We start from the raw sequence: 21,622 nt of genomic DNA, 5'->3' as shown, positions 1-21,622 counted from the left end.
ACTTGTACAAGTTTTTGTATTTTTAAAGGTAAATGATCTGTGACTGCTAGTTTTATAGACACTATATATATGTTTAATATATGTATTCGAATGCTTGATATTATACAAGTGTTTGGACTTCCATAAGATATTAAATATTGAAACCCGAATCTTTATAAAATACAATTGTGACAATAAAAAGCAAAAACATTCGTTTATTATTATATCATTATATCATTTATCCATAATAACAAGGTAAAATCTATATGCTAAGCATATTTAAAGAAATTAATACATAATACATGAATATCTCAGAAAATGTCTATACAATAAACCGCTTGTACAGATTTCACACACTTCGTATTGGATTGTTCAGTGGAGAAGGTACATGAGGTAAGAAATATGTTATACAAATGTAGCACTGTCCCAGGTTAGGTGGAGGGTTGGTATCCCGCTAAGATGTTTGATTCCGCTAACATGTTTAACCCGCCACATTATGTATGTATGTGCCTGTCCCAAGCCAGGAGCCTGTAATTCAGTGGTTGTCGTTTGTCTTCGTATTTAATATTTGTTTTTCGTTCATTTCTTATATAAATAAGGCTGGTTTTTTTTCCGTTTATATTGTTTTTTCGGGGCTTTGCATAGCTGACTATGCGGTATAGGATTTGCTCATTGTTGAAGACCGTATGGTGACCTATAGTTGTTAATTTCTGTGTCTTTTTTGTCTCTTGTGGAGAGTTGTCTCATTGGCAATCATACCACATTTTTTATAAATATATATACAAAATTACATTGTACTAATGTGTATATTGCAAACCAGACATAACCGTTATTAAAATATGAGGTTCAAGACTAGACAAGGCAAGACAAAACAATATGTTATTTGAGTCTCACCTCATATAAAACATTTACATACTATTCCAACATGCAAGTCGTGTAAAAAGGGGGTTCCCATTGAAAATAATTATTTGTTAAACAAAAAGGTGGAGGGGTTCCAAACTCCCGGAACAACCCCCTGGATACGCCACTGCAAGCATCTTTTTAAAACTTTTTTTCGTAAGCTGAAATTTGAGTATTCCTATACAGTTTTGTTTTAATTAAGTTTTTCAGAGGTGGATCCAGAACTTCTGAGAAGACCCACTGACTGACATAAATTGGAAAGGAGGGGGCCCAGTCATGGTTCAGTGATTACCTATTAAATCAAACAGGGGGTGGTTCTGGTTCCTATGGTTTTTTTTTACAATATCTAATATTTAAGATCCTTTAACAAAATGTTAGAGTTACTTCCCCTTAATATGCTTGTTTTACTGATTATGGACAACAACGCAAAGCATAGAACAGTATATATATATAGTCTATATATAATGTCTAAAAATAGCAACAATCAACATTCAATCTAATTAAGCGTGGATCACTTTGTGAAAATAAACTGATACAGTTACTGAATTAAATATATATATATATATATATATATATCTTTAGCGTATTTTCAGCTTTTTTTTTCTTATATAGAATATTGAAAAATAATACTTTTTTCCAAAAAAATGGGGTGAGTATATTAAACTTAGAATAATAAATCAAACAACTATTTAAATTAAAATACAAAATAACAATACTGAGGGCAATAATTACTTGGTTATATTTTTTAATGTATCGCCGTTTATGTAATTTAAATCTTCAAAATATTTTGCATAGTTAAAAAAAAAAATTGTAAGGGTTCCGCGGAACCCAGTGTCTCGGCTTCTTTTGCTGTAAATTGCAGGCTCAACAAAAATGAGGGAAAAAATCAATAAAAATATTCCGCTTGATACTGTCTTTTGATTGTTAGAAGCTTCTGTCCAAGTTTGGTAAAAATCCAGGATAGTTTATGAATCTAATAAATGTTTTTAAAATGTTAACTGCAGACTGGATATAATGTTAACTGGAAGAAAAAACTAAGTCCATTTATAAGTAAAATACAGATACACAGGTACAAAATATTAACAAAATTTCATTCTAGGTATTAGCTCAAGTTCTGATCATAAACAGGCTTCTGTCCAAGTTTGGTACAAATTAATAACAGTATAAGAAAGTTTTAAAGAATTTAAAAAAAAATTAACCACAGAGTGAATGTGTTGTTACAAAGGATAGTTTAAGAAAGTTATTTAAATTTTAAGACTTTAACCATATAGTTAATGTACTGTTTTCCCGCAGAAAAAAACTAAGTCCATTTATAAGTAAAATACGGAAAAAGTGGGATTTTATTTTTACAAAATTTACTTCTGAATACTATCTTATGATCACAAACAAGCTCTTATCCAAGTTTGGTCGAAATCCAGGATAGTTTAAGAAAGTTATTAGAATTTAAAAACTTTAACCACAGAGTGAATGTAATGTTTTCCCGCCGAAAATTAAGTCCTTTTATAAATAAAATACAGAAAAAATGAAATTTTATTTTTTCAAAATTTACTTCTGGATACTAGTCTATTTTGGGATCATAAACAAGCTTCTGTCCAAGTTTGGTAGAATTCCAGTATGGTTTAAGAAAGTTATTAAATTTCAAAAACTTTAATCACTGAGTGCATATTTGTGGACGTCGTTACTTAACTCGAAGGCTCGACAATGATGTAAAATATTATAATAGTCTATCATGACTGCTAAGTTTGATATAGTTACTGTTTTATAATATATCTATTCACATGTTTTATTTTATACAAGTGGTCTGGTTTGACTCTTATGAAATATTTAATCCTGAATCTTGACAAAATATAAATGAAGCAATAAAAAACACAAAAACAAGATTCTCACGATGAGTTATTGATTATGAATACAAAATGATTACAAAATCAATAGCACATTTACACAAAGTATGTTTACACAATTATACATCGCTCAGGTAAGAATTTACTATAACGATAAAGTTAAAGTTTAAGTCAACGAACATAACGAAATTCATTCACAAAATATAAGATATCTTTGTCTTCATTGTTCAATATTTAAGAGAACTTTTCTACTCTTTTAACTGTCTAGCACTTCTGACATGTGTATCCGGATAATGATGGAATATAAAGATTCATAATGATCAATAATGGAATATGACTACAGAAAATGGATGAAAAAAATAAGATGGGAATAACAGATCCTACGATATCAATTATATCAAAAATAATATGGCAAAATAAATACCGAATAGTGAAAATGGCTGAAAGCATTTAATCAGACCATATTTGCACTGATCGGTTATAGAATTAAGCAGACGTCGTCTTCTGTTATATAATATATATATATAATATTGTAGTTGGGCCGGACTTCAACATCAGTTATATAATAAGACGGATTTCGTCATCGATTGTAGAATAAGTCGGACATCGTTTTCGGTCAAAACAACGGATACTGTAATCGGTTAAAGAATAGACAGACGTTGCCATCGGTTATATAATTAGACGGACGACTTGGTAAAATAATTCGGCGGACGTGGCCACTGGTTATAGAACTAGGTGGACGTCTTAAATAATAGAATAATCGGATGTCGTCTTCAGTTATAGAATAAGGCGGACGTCGTCATTGGTTATAGAATACAGATGACATTGTCAGACAATGGTTATAGAATAAGGCGGACGTCGTCATTAATTATAGAATCAGGCGGACGTCGTTATTTGTTATATAACAAGGCGGACGTCGACATTGGTAATTGAATATAGCGGACGTCGTCATCGGTTATAGCATTAGACTGACGTCATAATTGGTTAAATAATATGACGAACGTCATTGGGAATAAAAGTGGACGTCGTCATTGGTTGTAGAATAGACGGACTTCGTCATCGGTTATATAATAGGCGGAGGTCGTCATTTGTTATATAATAGGCAGACGTCGTCATTGGATATAAAATAAGACGGACGTCGTCATCGGTTGTAGAATAAGCGGACGTCATTTTCGGTTATAGAATAAGGCACACGTCGTCATTGGTTATAGAATAGGCAGACGTCGTCATTAGTTGTAGAATAAGACGGACGTTTTCATCGGTTGTAGAATAAGGCGGACGTCATCATCGGTTATAGAATAAGGCGGACGTTGTCATCGGTTATAGAACTAGGTGGACGTCTTCGATAAGAGAATAATCGGATGTCGTCTTCAGTTATAGAATAAGGCGGACGTCGTCATTGGTTATAGAATACAGATGACATTGTCAGACAATGGTTATAGAATAAGGCGGACGTCGTCATTAATTATAGAATCAGGCGGACGTCGTTATTTGTTATATAACAAGGCGGACGTCGACATTGGTAATTGAATATAGCGGACGTCGTCATCGGTTATAGCATTAGACTGACGTCATAATTGGTTAAATAATATGACGAACGTCATTGGGAATAAAAGTGGACGTCGTCATTGGTTGTAGAATAGACGGACTTCGTCATCGGTTATATAATAGGCGGAGGTCGTCATTGGTTATATAATAGGCAGACGTCGTCATTGGATATAAAATAAGACGGACGTCGTCATCGGTTGTAGAATAAGCGGACGTCATTTTCTGTTATAGAATAAGGCACACGTCGTCATTGGTTATAGAATAGGCAGACGTCGTCATTAGTTGTAGAATAAGACGGACGTTTTCATCGGTTGTAGAATAAGGCGGACGTCATCATCGGTTATAGAATAAGGCGGACGTTGTCATCGGTTATAGAACAAGGCGGACGTAGTCATTGGTTATTAATTAAAGTGGACCATTGGTTATGGCATAAAGCATACGTACATGTAGTCATTAGTTATATAAGAAGGCGGACGTCGTCATTGGTTATAGAATAAAGCGGACGTCGTCATGATTATAGAATAAGGCGGACGTTATCATCGGTTGTAAAATTAGGCAGACGTCGTCATTGGTTATAAGATAAAGCGGACGTCGTCATCTGTTATAGAACTAGGTATCCGTCTTCGATAAGAGAATAATCGGATGTCGTCTTCAGTTATAGAATAGGGGGATGTCGTCATTGGTTATAGAATACAGATGACGTTGTCAGACAATGTTTATAGAATAAGGCGGACGTCGTCATTAGTTTTAGAATCAGGCGGACGTCGTCATTAGTAATTATATCTAGCGGACGTCGTCATCGGTTATAGCATTAGGCTGACGTCATAATTGGTGATATAATATGGCGGACGTCGTCATGGGTTATAGAATAAGGCGGACGTTGTCATTGGTTATAACGTCGTCATTGGTAATAAAATAAAGCGGACGTCGTCATTGGTCATAGAATAGGCGGACGTCGTCATTGGTTATATAATAAGGTGGACGTCGTCATTGGTTATATAATAAGGCGGACGTTGTCATTGGTTATACAATAAGGCGGACGTCGTCATTGGTTATAGAATAAAGCGGACGTCGTCATTGGTCATAGAATAGGCGGACGTCGTCATTGGTTATACAATAAGGTGGACGTCGTCATTGGTTATATAATAAGGCGGACGTCGTCATCGGTTATATAATGAGGCGGACGTCGTCATTGGTTATACAATAAAGCGGACGTCGTCATTGGTTATATAATAAGGTGGACGTCGTCATTGGTTATAAAATAAAGCGGACGTTGTCATCGGTTATATAATGAGGCGGACGTCGTCATTGGTTATACAATAAAGCGGACGTCGTCATTGGTTATACAATAAAGCGGACGTCGTCATTGGTTATACAATAAAGCGGACGTCGTCATTGGTTATATAATAAGGTGGACGTCGTCATTGGTTATAGAATAACGCGGCAGTCGTCATTGGTTATATAATAAGGCGGACGTCGTCATTGGTATTACACTAAATACATAAATTATTTCATATTGCATATAGTTGTGCTATATTTGCTGTTCGTCAAATATGTAACGAAGCCTTAATTTTTTAAACTCTGACATTTGAGTACTAGTATACGAAACTTTGTGAAAATAAAGATTAAATTCAGAAACTTATATCAGAAGAATCAGAATATATTTATATTTGTTTGTTAATAGATAATTGATACGTAGATGCAATATATGATATACTATTAAAAATACTTGTACTTGTCTTAAGTTATCGTCGGTCATTTATATTTCGGTTCAAAGATTCCAATCCGTGTCACAGATAACGGTGATAAAGGTGATGACATTTTACAGTATAATGAATACACTATAACCAAGTCGTGTTAGGACATTTATGTCATTTAAGGAGGACACATTTTCCATGTGTACGCTATATTTCATGCAAGACTTAAAACACTCGCGGTTATAGTTTTGTATTTCAATTTCAGGATCACAAAAATATGGGAACAATGACACATTATCCTTGTTCAGGCTATATTTCGTGTACATAGGATTTTAACCACACGTGGTTGTATATATTTTGTACTACAATATCTGGATCATTGAAATATGGGAACACGGACACCACGGGTCTCCCCGGACGGAGGTTGGGGCTGGGCTGTGGTGCTTGGTTGTTTTCTAGTACATCTGATTATGGATGGGTTTGTGTATGCGTTCGGAGTATTCTATATTGAATTCCTGGACTATTTTGGAAGTGACAAGGGTACGACCGCATTGATTGGCTCGTTATTGAACGGGATGTACCTTTTTGCAGGTAATTATAAATAGATAAATGTACCGGTACTATCCTCCTCCCCGTTCTTTCCAAAAAAGAAAAAATGAAAATAAATTATACATTCATATATATATATGAATTATTTTAACAACAACACAAAAAACGATGGACAAAAAATATGAACAATATGCTCATTGTTGAAGGCCGTAAGGTGACCTATAATTGTTAATGTCTGTGTCATTTTGCTTTTTGTGGATAGTTGTCTCATTGGCAATCATACCACATCTTTTTGTTTAATATTATCCAAGACAAAACAAATATACTGTATACTTTAAAATTGTAATTACAACTTGAATTCAAAAGAATTAAATTTTATAACTTGATAAGTTTGTTTAGTGCAGAGACATACTTGATCTATGTTTTATTAGATCATTGTTAACGATTATAATTCAATATGTATTCAATTATATTAATTCACAAATATAAATATGCATATACATTGACATAAAATTTGAAGACATACTGATATACATGTCACTGTACATTAAACGGCAATCAAAATTTTCGATGGTAAACAATCTGTAAAATATGGCAATTCGAGACCAAACAAAAACATACTGTATACTTTTGTAATTACATCTTGAAATAAAAAATAAATAAATGTAGAAGTAACACGAACAAAAAAAAACAAAACTTAATAACCTTTGTTAAGTGCAAAGAAAAACTACGACCGTTTTTTTTTTAATCTAATCTGTTTTATGTTAATTTGATAATTTATCAAGTGCATATGCACTGTTAAAGTATTGTACTAGTACATTAACCACCTGTATCACATGTTTAGTTAAAACATCTTTAGGGTTGCGTTTAATTTCTACACACAATCTTCAGTAGGCACATAAAGTGTAAAATTGTCCTCAATTAAACACTTTTAAAAGTGTTTTAGCATGAAAGTGTTTAGGAATGAAAAAAATATTTCTAAGCTAATAAACACGATTCTTTTCATAATCCATACACATTGAATTGAGACACGTTTGGACCAAAGCATGTAAACAAGTGCTCAAAGATGTGCTTAGAATTATTTTTATGATCTTAACACCCTTTTTACAGTGTACACAATTATAAAAATTAGGCATCCTGATAAACATATAATATGTGTCACTGTACAGGACACGCTGATCCACTTAAAAATCTTTTAAAATTTTATGCTAGATTGCATGTAAATATAAAAAAAGAAGATGTGGTATGATTGCCAATGAGACAACTCTACACAAGAGACCAACATGACACAGAACTTAACAACTAGAGGTCTCCGTACGGCCTTCAACAATGAGCAAAGCCCATACCGCATAGTCAGCTATAAAAAGACCCGAAATGACAATGTAAAACAATTCAAACGAGAAAACTAACGGCCTTATCTATTTTTAAAAATGAACGAAAAACAAATATGTAACACAGAAACAAACAACAACCACTGAATTAAAGGCTCCTAACTTTGGACAGGCACATACATAGAGAATGTGGCGGGGTTAAACCCTCCCCCTAACCTTGGACAGTAGTATAAGTGGTGTAAGCATTTTAAACATCATTTATATCATTTCAATACAAGATCAATACATCCTGTCATATCGTTTGGGGTTTACATAATAAAAAATAATGACCAAAGTGTACAGAATAGAGAAAAATAGGCCAAAAAAAAAGATTGAGAATAATGGGGTACTGAAATACAATGTATATGAAAAAGGGGATAAATATTAAAATACAAAAGTAATAGAGAAATAAATGTTTAGATAAATAAAGAATACAGTGTCAAATATATGATCCCCCATTCCAGTTCATCATAAATGGGAAACAAAATCTCTTCACATAATTGACGAATTTCAAAGCAAAGGAAAAACGATTTGGTTGATGAAGTATAACATGCACTACAAAATCTCACCTCACTGCATATATAATTTGGAAAAACATACTAGAATTTTATTATATAATATGCAATTCAATACGTATGGAGAAGTGGTATGATTGGCAATAAGATCATATGAAGTGGATGTAAGTCATATTGCTTGTTGATGTTTTCGTTTAAATACACTTATGACCTTCAATGTTGAAACTTATCTCTGTTAAATGAAGTCGGTAATTGATTACTTAACTACCGTAAAATTGGTATCTGCGTTGTACAATGATGTTATTTATGTTTGTTGATCAATTATTTTTAAAGTCGTTCCTTATTTACTTCAAAAATTTCTTATCTAACGTTACTAGATTACGTATACTACGTTAATATTTTTATATCAAAATTGCAAGAGAAAATATCAACACCAAAACTTGTTCTGCCCTCCTTAAGGGCTTATGTTTTTTTTATCTGTGATTCCGTTCGTTCTGTCGTCCGTCTGTCTGACCCGCTTCAGTTGAACGTTTTTAGTCGATGTAGATTTTGATGATTCATTATATCGATAGTTTATGAATGTGTGATATCCACAAGTTATGAGACAAGGTTGATAAAATAAAAGGAGAACATCAAGGTCATCAGGTTCTTCAATCCCATGCAATTTAATCCGCTATGTAGTGGTGTATCGATACTGGTACGATTTAAAATAGACATAGGAAGATGTGGTGTGAGTGCCAATGAGACAACTCTCCATCCTAATAACAATTTATAAAAGTAAACCATTATAGGTCAATGTACGGTCTTCAACACGGAGCCTTGACTCACACCGAACAACAAGCTATAAATGGCCCTAAATTTACTAGTGTAAAACAATTCAAACGGAGGAAAAATGGTATAATTTATATAAAAAACGAGAAACGAGAAACACGTACAAATAACATAAACAAACGACCACTTCTGTACATCAGATTCCTGACTTAGGACAGGTGCAAACATTAGCAGCGGTATTAAACGTTTTGATGGTACCAAACCTTATCCCTTTTTCTGAAACAATAGTATAACATCACAACATAGAAAACACACGATAAAATATCAATATCAATTGGAAGGCTTAACTCAATAAAAAAACGTAAATTAACATACAATTAAATTGAGAAAGGAAATGGGGAATGTGTCAACAACCCGACGAAAGAGCAAACAACAACTGAAGGCCACCAATGAGTCTTCAATGAAGCGAGAAACTCCCGCACCCGTTCGAAATTTGAACTACGATACCTGAATGCAAATACATACATTTGTAGTAAATCAAATATTAGGGACAAACATTCAAGACCAAAAAGGCAAACAAACAATCCAAACAAAGCCATGGCAAGACACCACCGCAAAATATTTAGAAAATACATTTAAATTACAAATAATGAGTTTCAATTGTCTCTCTTGTAAAAAAAAAATTGGCTAGCTGAAATTAAATAAATTACAAAATGTATGCATTACGCATACTCTTAAACCAATGCTGCTCAATGCAAAACTTAAGACGATGTTAAAAGCAGTATATTTTGATTGATCTGTTCTGGCTCTATGGGTTTGATGCTCAAATAACGTTCTGTGTATGTTGGCTTTAGGTATTGTTTTAATGTTCAGTCATTTCTATAGATCTTGAGTTACAAAAGTTACAAATAGGTGATTGATTGCTTGACGTTCAAAGTCAATTTCAGCACTATTGTGCTATTTTTAGTTGGTAGAGGAAGCCACAGTACTCGGACAGAACCACCTACCTGCGGTAGGAAAACAGTCTGTGGAGGAAGCCACAGTACTTGGACAGAACCACCTACCTTCGGTAGGAAAACAGTCTGTGGAGGAAGCCACAGTACTTGGACAGAACCACCTACCTTCGGTAGGAAAACAGTCTGTGGAGGAAGCCATAGTACTCGGACAGAACCACCTACTTTCGGAAGAAAAAAAGTCTGTGGAGGAAGCCACAATACTTGGACATGTACAGAACCACCTACCTTCGGTAGGAAAACAGTCTGTGGAGGAAGCCACAGTACTCGGACAGAACCACCTACCTTCGGTAGGAAAACAGTCTGTGGAGGAAGCCACAGTACTCGGACAGAACCACCTACCTTCGGTAGGAAAACAGTCTGTGGAGGAAGCCACAGTACTCGGACAGAACCACCTACCTTTGGTACGAAAACAGTCTGTGGAGGAAGCCACAGTACTCGAACAGAACCACCTACCTCCGGTAGGAAAACAGTATGTGGAGGAAGCCACAGTACTCGGACAGAACCACCTACCTTCGGTAGGAAAACAGTCTGTAGAGGAAGCCACAGTACTCGGATAGAACCACCTACCTTCGGTAGGAAAACAGTTTGTGGAGGAAGCCACAGTACTCGGACAGAACCACCTACCTTCGGAAGAAAAACAGTCTGTGGAGGAAGCCACAGTACTCGGACAGAACCACCTACCTTCGGTAGGAAAACAGTTTGTGGAGGAAGCCACAGTACTCGGACAGAACCACCTACCTTCGGTAGGAAAACAGTTGGTAGAGGAAGCCACAGTACTCGGACAGAACCACCTACCTTCGGTAGGAAAACAGTCTGTAGAGGAAGCCACAGTACTCGGATAGAACCACCTACCTTTGGTAGGAAAACAGTTTGTGGAGGAAGCCACAGTACTCGGACAGAACCACCTACCTTCGGAAAAAAAACAGTCTGTAGAGGAACCCACAGTACTCGGACAGAACCACCTACCTTCGGTAGGAAAACAGTCTGTGTAGGAACCTACAGTACTCGGACAGAACCACCTACCTTCGGTAGGAAAACAGGTTAAAATATATAGTGCATCTGGACAACAATGAAAGAAAGAGCGACAAAGAGCATTGCAGAACTAAACAAAAACCATAAAGAAGAAAACAAACACAAGTTGGTAGAGAAACACAACACAGAAATCTAAAGACGGAGCAACACGAATTATGCATAAAAATAAGAGATAGATCTCTATAATTGTTCTGGAACAGTATGCAGATCTTGCTCTAATGTAACACCCGTCAAATAGCTATTTATATTATAGTTTAATTTTTTTGTTTAGAAATACTTATTCGATTAATTATGTAAACGTGCAATATCATATAATGCATAATAGTACCTAATAGCAGGTGTAATGAATTATTTGTACGATTACAGGTCCGATAGCAAGCGTATTGACCAATCGATTTGGACCTAGAGTTGTCACCGTTGTTGGTGGTATTATTTCATCCGTTGGTTTTGCTGCTAGTGCCTTTGCTCCTAATATATACTGGTTGTGTATAACATTCGGTGTTATTCCAGGTGAGTTATGTATATAATTTGTGTATAGATTTCCGTATGGAAAGCCGTAGATTTTAGAAATGATAATAATAGCTAGGATTCTAAAAGCCGTAGATTTTGAAAAGCTGAAGATTTTGAAATGCCGTAGATTTTGAAAAGCCGAAGATATTAGAATTTATAATAATCGGCGGGATTGTAAAAGCTGAAGATATTAGAATTTATAATAATCGGCGGGATTGTAAAAGCCGAAGATTTATTTGTATCCATGTATTTTTTAAAGAAAAATAAAAATAATCGGGGGACTAACTGTGTCTCTCCATACATTCCGCTTTATGCTAAACATATTTTTTCATTTGTCTTGTAAACACTAATCAAAGCGGTAAAAAAAACCGTCGAAATCGCCTCGAATTTTTATGTGTTTTCACTTCTAACAAAGTACCAGATTGGTTGATACCCCAAAAACGAAGTCGGTGACTATATCATTATGTTACCTTTTTAAAATGGAAATTTGTGTATCGATAACATGATTTTTTAAGAAAAAACTATATATTAAAAATTAGAAATTTTATGAATCAAGAGTTTAACTAGTGAAAAGAAAATAAATTTTGTATAAGTGAGAAAGAAATGTGTACAAAATATGTCAGTTGCGGGCATTTTGAAAAGGTCTATCAAAACTAGTGCTTTTTAGTTTGGCCTTTGTGTATCCGAACAGAAGGGCACAGTTTATTCCCCATCGTAAATATCAAATTATTTACAATTAACATTATCCATAACGCGAACATACGTATATTTTCAAACGAATACTCTATGCTTTAACCATTATTGCATGTATAATTAATGCAAGTGTTACTCACCATTCCAAAAGTGGACAACAAACACAACACAGTCAACAATAACTATACTTTTAAGGACATGATACTTTCAATTGCTCTCTTGTATAAAGCCAGATATAAATTTGTCTTGTTTTATTTCAAAATTTGTTTCGATGTTCAATGATTTTCTCAATATTTGAAGGAATTGGTGCTGCCTTTATGTACGTCGCAGCAATATCATGTGTTGGACAATACTTTGAGAGGAAGAGAGCTTTTGCCATGGGCATCGCTTTATGTGGAACAGGCATCGGCACCTTCGTTTTGGCGCCATTAACTGAATACTTAATTGAATTATACACGTGGAGAGGAGCTGTTCTAATTGCCGCTGGTATTATGTTAAATTGTGTAGTTGGTGGGTTATTTTTCAGACCTATACATTTGAAAATGAAACTTGAAGAGACAGAGGACTTAAACATAAACAAAAGGGAAGTAATTTCTGCTCAGGATTCCTCTGAAGAAAAATCTTCGTTAATTGTAGGGAAAAGTGACAGTTATCTTTACCAAAAAAGTTCTGATTTGTGTGATTCTAATGTCACAAGATCCCAGTCAAATATGGAAACACATATAAACAAAGACTTGGTTTTTAACAAAAGTACATCGTCAATTTCAAGTCCAAAAACAATCAACAATACAAAAAGAAACATATGGACAAATGTCGATCATTTCTTAAAGAAATTATACACAATATTCGGATGTTCCATGTGTTTAGATATTGTGTATATATTTTTCGTGATAAGTAGTTGCTTCGGATCATTAGGTTCAGGAATACCTTATATCTATATCCCTGATCGAGCCTACGAAGTGGGAATATCCAAAACAGACGCTTCTTTTCTACTATCAGTAGCTGGCATGGCGAACACTGTGGCACGATTAGTATTCGGGTGGATTGCATCTCGAGAATTTTCAAACCCATCTATAATATATGGAATTAGTATACTACTTTGTGGGATATCAACTTTTGTTTCACCTTTCAATGATAGTCACGCCTTCCTCGTGTGTTATAGTGTTCTATTTGGTGCATCCGCAGGTATGTATATTCTTGAAAATATATTTCAGCTAATTTCCTAATGCATGTAGAACCAAAACTTTGATAAGCTTGCTTGCTTTGCTTGTATATTGTACAATCATTAGGATAACACCCAATTAAATTCAAATATAATATATACAGGTTAAACTATTCCTATATAAATTGTTTAAAGATGTCAATCTTATTTAAACACTTATAAAAACAAAGCAAGCAAGCCAAACAAGGGTTTACTTTGTAAGCATTAGGAAATCAGCTGTAATCTGTTTGTAACAAAAACATTGTACAGATAAATGTATATACATAGCACTCTAGTTTATTAAAGACACAAGCACACCACGTTGTCAACTCAATACAGACAAAAAATTGAATTTTAAATATACTTTAATGCAATGTGTATAAAACAACCTTTAAATAAAGGCTATAGTAGTATACCGCTATTCGAAAGTCATAAATCGATTGAGAGAAACAAATCTGGGTTACAAAAATCCTTGAGAGAAACACATCAAATACCAGAGGAAAACAACGAAACATCAAAAACACGGAAGTGCAACACAACATCAAAAGGCAATGCAACACACACAGAAACGAACTATAAGATACCAACTGTCATTTCCTGACTTGGTACATGACATTTTAAGAAGAAATGGTGGGTTGAACCTGGTTTTAGGGCTTTCCAAACATCCCGCTTGTATGGCAATTACAAATATAACACTTAAATATCAAAATTACATGACAAGACTACAATACAAATATATGGAAAAACATCCAGAACACCTAAATATACAAAGTAACAATACAATAGAACATTACGGCACTATTATAGTTATTTATGGTACCAGTCTGATAATTTGATACACCAGACGCGTATTTCTTCTACAAACGACTTTAAAAGTCAAATGGTAGAATAAATGAAAAATCCTTCAATTGTTTTCATTTAAATTTTATATTAAACAAAACAGTCTCAGAATGGTTTTTCATAATGCCATTATTGGCATTTTGTCGCTTCGTAAGCGATAGTTTTTTGTGCTATTCCAATCAAATTATAGCGGCGGCAGTCCTTTTGCGCAATTACTGTTTTTCAGGATTATCATTTCCGCCAAATTTTGTTTTCCAAATGTATCAATTGCGCCAATATTCGAAACTCATTCGTGCCAATTTACCTATACACATATCTATATTAAATATCAATGAATAATATGTATTCTTAGGTTTTGCTTAAAAAGTATCATAAAATTATGTTCGGAGATATTTAACCATGCAGATGAGCATCTGGAGAAAAATGACGTGAAGTGCATTAGAGCGTCCATGTACAGAGAGAGAAGAAAACTTATTGCTCTGCTGAATATTTGATACAAGATATGTCAAAAGAGAAGAAAATAGAAACTTTTACTTATTATGTTTAAGTTAATTTGTTGATGACACACGGTAATGGAACAGAAGTATTCCACAGGAATCATACTGTTTTATGCATTCATCCTTCAATGTATGTCTTTTTGGACATACAGTGAAGGTACACATTGGAAAGTATCAATGCAGCAGCAGTAAAAAGAAAGTATTTTTCAGAAAAGGAAAAATTGGCCGTGTAAACTGCCGGTTCCAAGTCCGAATAAAGAAGAAGGGAAGTCATTTTTCTTCTAATCGGCTCAATCGTATGTTTTATTTTTGGCGCACATACCATGCAATTTAAATAAAGGTGGCGCAAACGTAGCATTTGAGAAAAAAGTTGTGGCGCAAAAGGACGCATGTTTGGCGCAATCGGATCTTTCCCATTATAGCTGCCTTATAAAGGCCGAAGAAACATGGCATAAATTCAAGTATGATCGATTTTTCACAGTTTAGCTAATTTACCGCAATCATGGTAAAGGGTTTTCTGAATTACAAACAAACAATATATTGGAACTAAAGCTTCATGTAGGAAATATTTTTTGTAGACGTAAATTAAAAACCTGACAATGTTAAGTATGTCTTTGGTTGTATATTTGGTTGCTGTATATATATATATATATATATACAACTCGTCTAAACATCAACCCAACAATGTAAGATCTGTAAATTTGCTTTCGCAAATTTTTGGTTCTTCCCTGACCGGGATTCGAACCCATGCTACTGTGATATCGTGACACCAAATCGCCTGCACTGCAGCCGTCCCGCTAGACTACACGACCGCCTGGGCTCTACAATAATAGAGCTTCGCTGGCCGTGTGTTACCTTTCCACGTCAGTTTTAATCTAGCGGCGTACTGCAGTACATGATATAATATATATATGAGTCTAAATTGAAAACTACGTTCAACCCTACAATTGCGTTGGATAAAAACCGCTATTTTTATACGTGTGCATGTAAAACAAATTTCGTTGTAGAAGGGTCTAAAAACAGCACACACAACATTTTCCAAAAGACCAAAAAAGTTAAAAAGTATATTTAAACTAAACGCATTTGACTAACAGGTGGAAAAAACTGATGTTCTTTAACCCTGCTGACTGCCATTGGCGATTGCCAAATAAAATTGATCACTAGTTGTAACTAAATGGATCTTAATATAAATTTAATACCAAACAGAAAACAAATTTAAACTTGTGGCCACGATGTTATGCCACAAACATACGGTGTCAATATTTTTTAAGTACACCAGATCCGAATTTCGACAATATACGTCTTTTCAGTGATGTTAGGGATCGAAACGGTATTTGGAAGGCCATATAAAAAGTACCCTCATTTTTAGAAAAGTACCCTCATTTTTAGATAAACTCTTGAATTTTAAGAGTCAATATAGGATGAACGGATCATATAAACCGGAGGGAAAATATGATACAAGCCCAAACAAAAAATATATATGAGTCTAAATTGAAAACTACGTTCAACCCTACGATTGCGTTGGATAAACACCGCAATATATATATACGAGTCTAAATTGAAAACTACGTTCAAACCTATGATTGCGTTGGATAAAAACCGCAAAGTTTATACGTGTGCATGTAAAACCAATTTCGTTGTAGAATGGTCTAAAAACAGCACAAACAACATTTTCCAAAAGACCAAAAAAGTGATAAAGTGTATTTAAACAAAACGCATTTGACTAACAGGTGGAACAACTGATGTTCTTTAACCCTGCTGACTGCCATTGGCGATGGCCAAATAAAATTGATCACAAGATGTAACAAAATGGATCTTAATATAAATTTAATACTAATCAGAAATTTTTTGTTTGTTAACTTGTGGCCACGATGTTGTTATATTTATATATATATATATATATATATATATATATATATATATATAAGCACGTCTGAGTCAGTGACAACTCTACAACAGATGTATCCATCGGATCGCCATCAATGATGGTGTTACATGGCTGTGTACTTAATGTATACACAACTCGTCTAAACATCAACCCAACAATGTTAGATCTGTAAATTTGCTTTCGCAAATTTTTGGTTCTTCCCTCGCCGGGATTCGAACCCATGCTACTGTGATATCGTGACACAAAATCGCATGCACTGCAGCCGTCCCGCTAGACCACACGACCACCTGGGCTCTACAATAATAGAGCTATATATATATATATATATATGTAGGACTCAAATCTATGGTGGGTTCCAAATCTATGGCAGATTCCTAATCTATGGCAAATGTGACGTCATGCCATCCCAAATATATGGCAGATTTTTTAAACCCTAAACTATGGCGAGTTTTGTAATTAACTAATCTATGGCGGATGTGTGTTGTTTCAAAATCTATGGCAGATTTTGTGCAAACGTAGAACAAGGCAGTACATATACGATCAATGACTTGTCTTAAACAAGTGGACTTCTCATTTCTCGTTTTGATATAGATTAGACCGTTGGTTTTCCCGTTTGAATGGTTTTACACTAGTAATTTTGATGGCCCTTTATATCTTGTTGTTCGCTGTGAGCCAAGGCTCCGTGTAGAAGGCCGTACATTGTACCTTGACTTATATTGGTTTACTTTTATAATTTTTGTTAAAATGATGCGCCCGGTAAAACATAAAACTTTTTAAATCTGTACATGGTACCGGTTTAGTCCGTTCATAAACCAACTAGTAAGTCCCTTATCAAGAAGGCGGGTTTTTATAAAAAAAAAAAAAAAAAAAAAAAAATTAACAGTTTGAATTTTCACATAATGTTATTTCCTTATTGATACTTTTTGTTTTCTTGATGACAATGTAAATCAAATTGGTATCTGGTTATTTGATATTTCACTTTATAAACTTTGCCAGCCGTTAAATATTTATTATATAGCCTTTTCTAAAATATCCGGTATTGAAAACGGTAGGCAACAGCGGTTTTCAGCGGTGTCCTTATTTAGCACAGTTTGTCCCACTATCGGAAAAACGTCACATCTTCCTCTAAACCATCCGCAAACTGTTGTCTAGGGTAATACCTTTATTTGCAAGAAATCTATGGGATCCGCCATCGTAATTGGCTGCTACGATGCAAAATGGCGTTATTCAATTGTGAAGTTATGATAAATATCTGCCATAGATTTGGAGAAAACAAAAATCTTCCATAGATTTGATTTGTTTGGTGTTTGTTACGTCATATTTACCACATATTAGGAATCTGCCATAGATTTGGAACCCGCCATAGATTTGAGTCCTACAATTCTACATTGTATATTTGGTTTTTAATTTTTGTTTATTGTTTTGTACATAAACGCTGCCCAATAGTTTTCACATTTGAATTGTTTTGCATTTGACACTATTGTCCCTTTTATAATTTCTTTGTGGTATGTAGTGTACTCATTGTTAAAGATCCTATAGTGGTGTTGGTCATTTCGTGCTTGAGAAAGAGTTTCATCATTGCTTTCGACAAAACTTCTGTCTTTGTCATGCTGGTAATTACACACACACCTGATTATTGTGGCTAGAAGATGAAACTACAATATATTCAAATATTTTACTAAGCTTCCTGGTGGAAATAATGTTGAAGCTCATTCTTCTAACTTCAAACGGTTGCTATTACCTGCTTTGATTCAATTGAGATTATACCATCTTTTGTTTCAGGAGAAAGACGTGTCATAAGCTAAATGCACACCTCTGGTAATTAATACAACCCAATGTCAATAGTATACTTGACTCAATTGTTATCAAATTCCGACAATAATTCCAAAGAAATGAAACGTATATTTATAATTGTAGGTGTATACATATGCTTGAACGCCATTGTTTTAGTTCATTTTGTTGGAATAGATAATTTGACGAGTTCTTTTGGTAACATGTTGCTTTTCAAAGGTCTTTTTCTATTGATTGGAACGCCGGCTGCAGGTTAGTAATTGGTTAATATATTACCTTTTCCAAGAAGTGAAAAACACATTTAAATACACACTTTTTATACTCATGAACATTGTAATGGTTATACGTATCTCAGGGATATTTGTTTTCATTTACAATACAGCATTAAATAAAGATTTGATAAATAATTCGACAAAATAAAACCTATGTTCTTTTAAACATATTTACTATTAACAGCAAGGTTTGTCTGAGATATGGATTTAAAAAAAAAATTACCTCTCATGGTACTTAAATGTTTTTACCTTTGTGCAGTGGACGTATTTGTTGCTTTGTAGAATGGACAAATTCGAAATCACTAACACGTTGCGCGAGGACGTATTGACATCCAAGACCTCATGTAGAGTAGAATGCAATGATTTGTGCTCGTTAAAGAAACAACGACATATGAAACTGTTACCAGACAACATATGAAAATAATAAGACGTGGTGTGATTGCAAATATGACAACACTCCACCGTAGACCAAAATGAACATGTCTGCACCCCATTTTGGAATCTTAGCCGTATTTTGCACATCTTTTTGGAATTTTGGATCCTAAATGCTCTTCAATTTTGTACTTGTTTGGCTTTATAAATATTTTGATATGAGCGTCATTGATGAGTCTTATGTAGACGAAACGCGCATGTGGCGCACTAAATAATAATTCTGGTACCTTTGATAACTATTTCTACAGAGTAGCAGTCCAAATTGTCTGGCTCTTTCCGTTAAGCAAACTAAAATGAATCAGTCTTCACTGTTGGTGAATCAGAGCCTAGAAATATTGTAAATAAATCAGTCTACTGTAAACGATCGTCTTTATTTTTAATGTTGTTAATGTTGCATTGTTAAAGAAATAATTGACAGAATAAAAAAAGATAGATAATACAGTATTTGTCGAAAATTATGTGTTACACATTCAATTATTTGTAGAATTTATAAATCTTTAGTTTTACATGTTTATGTTATATTAGTATGTGGTACATGTATGTATTAAACAATAACAGTAAGTGCTGAAAATCGCTACATACTCATTTATTTGACATATTCTTTCAATTGGCATCCATTTCATACTTAACCGTAAAAATCAGAAAGGAAGTTTTAGTTCTTGCAGCGTGAGATTTATGGTTTGTTCTTTAAACGTGTACCCTTCTCGGTGAAAGTACAAATAAAATAAAGTTTGTATGACTTTCATATTACAATATAAGGTACTTTTACCAAAAACGTTCATTTTTAGTACTTCCGTTTATGAGCAATATAGTTTCCAAGATTCTTTTATACTTAGTAATTTGCTTTATGGTAAGGTGATGCCTGTGTGATGACTAGTTATAATGTATATTTTTTTGGGTATATTTGGCCCATTGGCACTCATATCACTTTTACTTATTTTATTTTGATATTCAAAATATAGGTTTTTTTCAGGATGGCTTTTTGATGAAACCGGAAGCTACGCTATTACTTTTTATTCAGATGGAATCATTCTGTGTTTGTCATCAGTATTGTTGTTCATTGGATATGCACTCAATATAAATAAACAGAAGAAATCAAGAGAAACGTCGGATGTTTTGTACGAATGAAATATGTGAGGTTATAACACGAAACTATTGAAATTCACGAGAGATTGATCCAAACGATAAAATGTGACCGTTGAAAAGGTTGTACCCGAAAAACCGAACTATTCACAAACTGATTCTCAATCAATAAAGGGAATAAAAGACAATCTTGCACCTAGATTATTTGCTATGTTTATTACATTTAGTGACCTAATTCATCCGTTAAGAATAAAACAGATGAAATTAGATAGATCTCACCGCACGTGGGTTCTCAAAGTTAGATAGTTTAACATAGGTTTTGTTCAGAAATACGAACAGAATGAACAGAACTCCATTAAGATACTTGTTATTTGAATTTCAACCTTTAGGATACGAGTTGTAACAATGTTAGATTCATAATAAACACTTTTGGAATTGCAGAACTATTAAAGATTTAATTGTTTTTAAAACAAAGTGTTTTTAATCCGTAGCACATGACAGAGACTGGTTGATATTAATATTGTAGACTGTTATAAACCAATATTTATTTGAAACAATTAGTCCATAAGATTAAAAAAATAAATAAAAAATAAACTATTAAGATAACTTTAGGTTTTCATTTATTTTTAAATTTTACAACATCATCTTTCCGATGAAAGAAAATTAATACATAAAGGTTAAGAGTGTATAAAAACCTGATAGCATATTCCTTTCAGTTTACTTAAAGGTATGATTATTAAATTAATACTGTTTTGATTCCAGACAGTACTATTGTCTAGCATGTAATTACATTTTTTTGACTGACTGAACTGACCAATCAAATAAACAATTTATGGAAAACGGTTGGAAAACATTCTAGCTACATTAGTTTCTAAAAGAAGAGTTATTGTGTATAAAAAAAACCGTTTTAAACAATTCTGCGTTCCAATTTTTAACTTGAGTTTTGTAAAACTTTCTGACCTTCTGTCCATCGTTCGTAATTAATAATTGACGTGCTCCTGCATACAAAAACTGATCCAGCCGGTTTGAGGGAGACAACTGGAATTTAATTAACAAAGTCTTTCAGCACCAATACTAATAGGTTGACCGATATTAAAGCTTTTATGTCCTATACCGTTTTATGACATTCAGACTCAGATAAAATGTAAAATGTAATTTGTGCACAACAGGGGACTCTAATGTGATCGTTTTATATAT

General features: G+C 33.9%; 1 protein-coding gene across 2 annotated transcripts; it reads left to right on the top strand.

Moving 5' to 3' along the window:
- The first annotated feature begins 299 nt into the window (after window positions 1–299).
- Window positions 300–20,626, top strand: LOC134700107 (monocarboxylate transporter 12-B-like). 2 transcript variants are annotated; one of them, XM_063561479.1, is made up of 6 exons: window positions 300–372; window positions 6,231–6,556; window positions 11,585–11,728; window positions 12,722–13,606; window positions 18,765–18,890; window positions 20,316–20,626. In XM_063561479.1, the coding sequence occupies exons 2-6, from the start codon at window positions 6,352–6,354 to the stop codon at window positions 20,468–20,470; spliced, it is 1,515 nt and encodes a 504-aa protein (XP_063417549.1). In that variant the 5' UTR covers window positions 300–372; window positions 6,231–6,351; the 3' UTR covers window positions 20,471–20,626. The 2 variants fall into 2 exon arrangements, with proteins under 2 accessions (XP_063417549.1, XP_063417548.1); XM_063561478.1 differs by lacking the exon at window positions 300–372 and having other exon boundaries at window positions 6,117–6,556.
- Window positions 20,627–21,622: the final 996 nt, after the last annotated feature.

This window comes from Mytilus trossulus, unplaced genomic scaffold (genome assembly GCF_036588685.1).
Source record: "Mytilus trossulus isolate FHL-02 unplaced genomic scaffold, PNRI_Mtr1.1.1.hap1 h1tg000122l__unscaffolded, whole genome shotgun sequence".
NCBI classification, from domain to species: domain Eukaryota; kingdom Metazoa; phylum Mollusca; class Bivalvia; order Mytilida; family Mytilidae; genus Mytilus; species Mytilus trossulus.
This window is presented reverse-complemented; position numbering and strand designations above follow the sequence as displayed.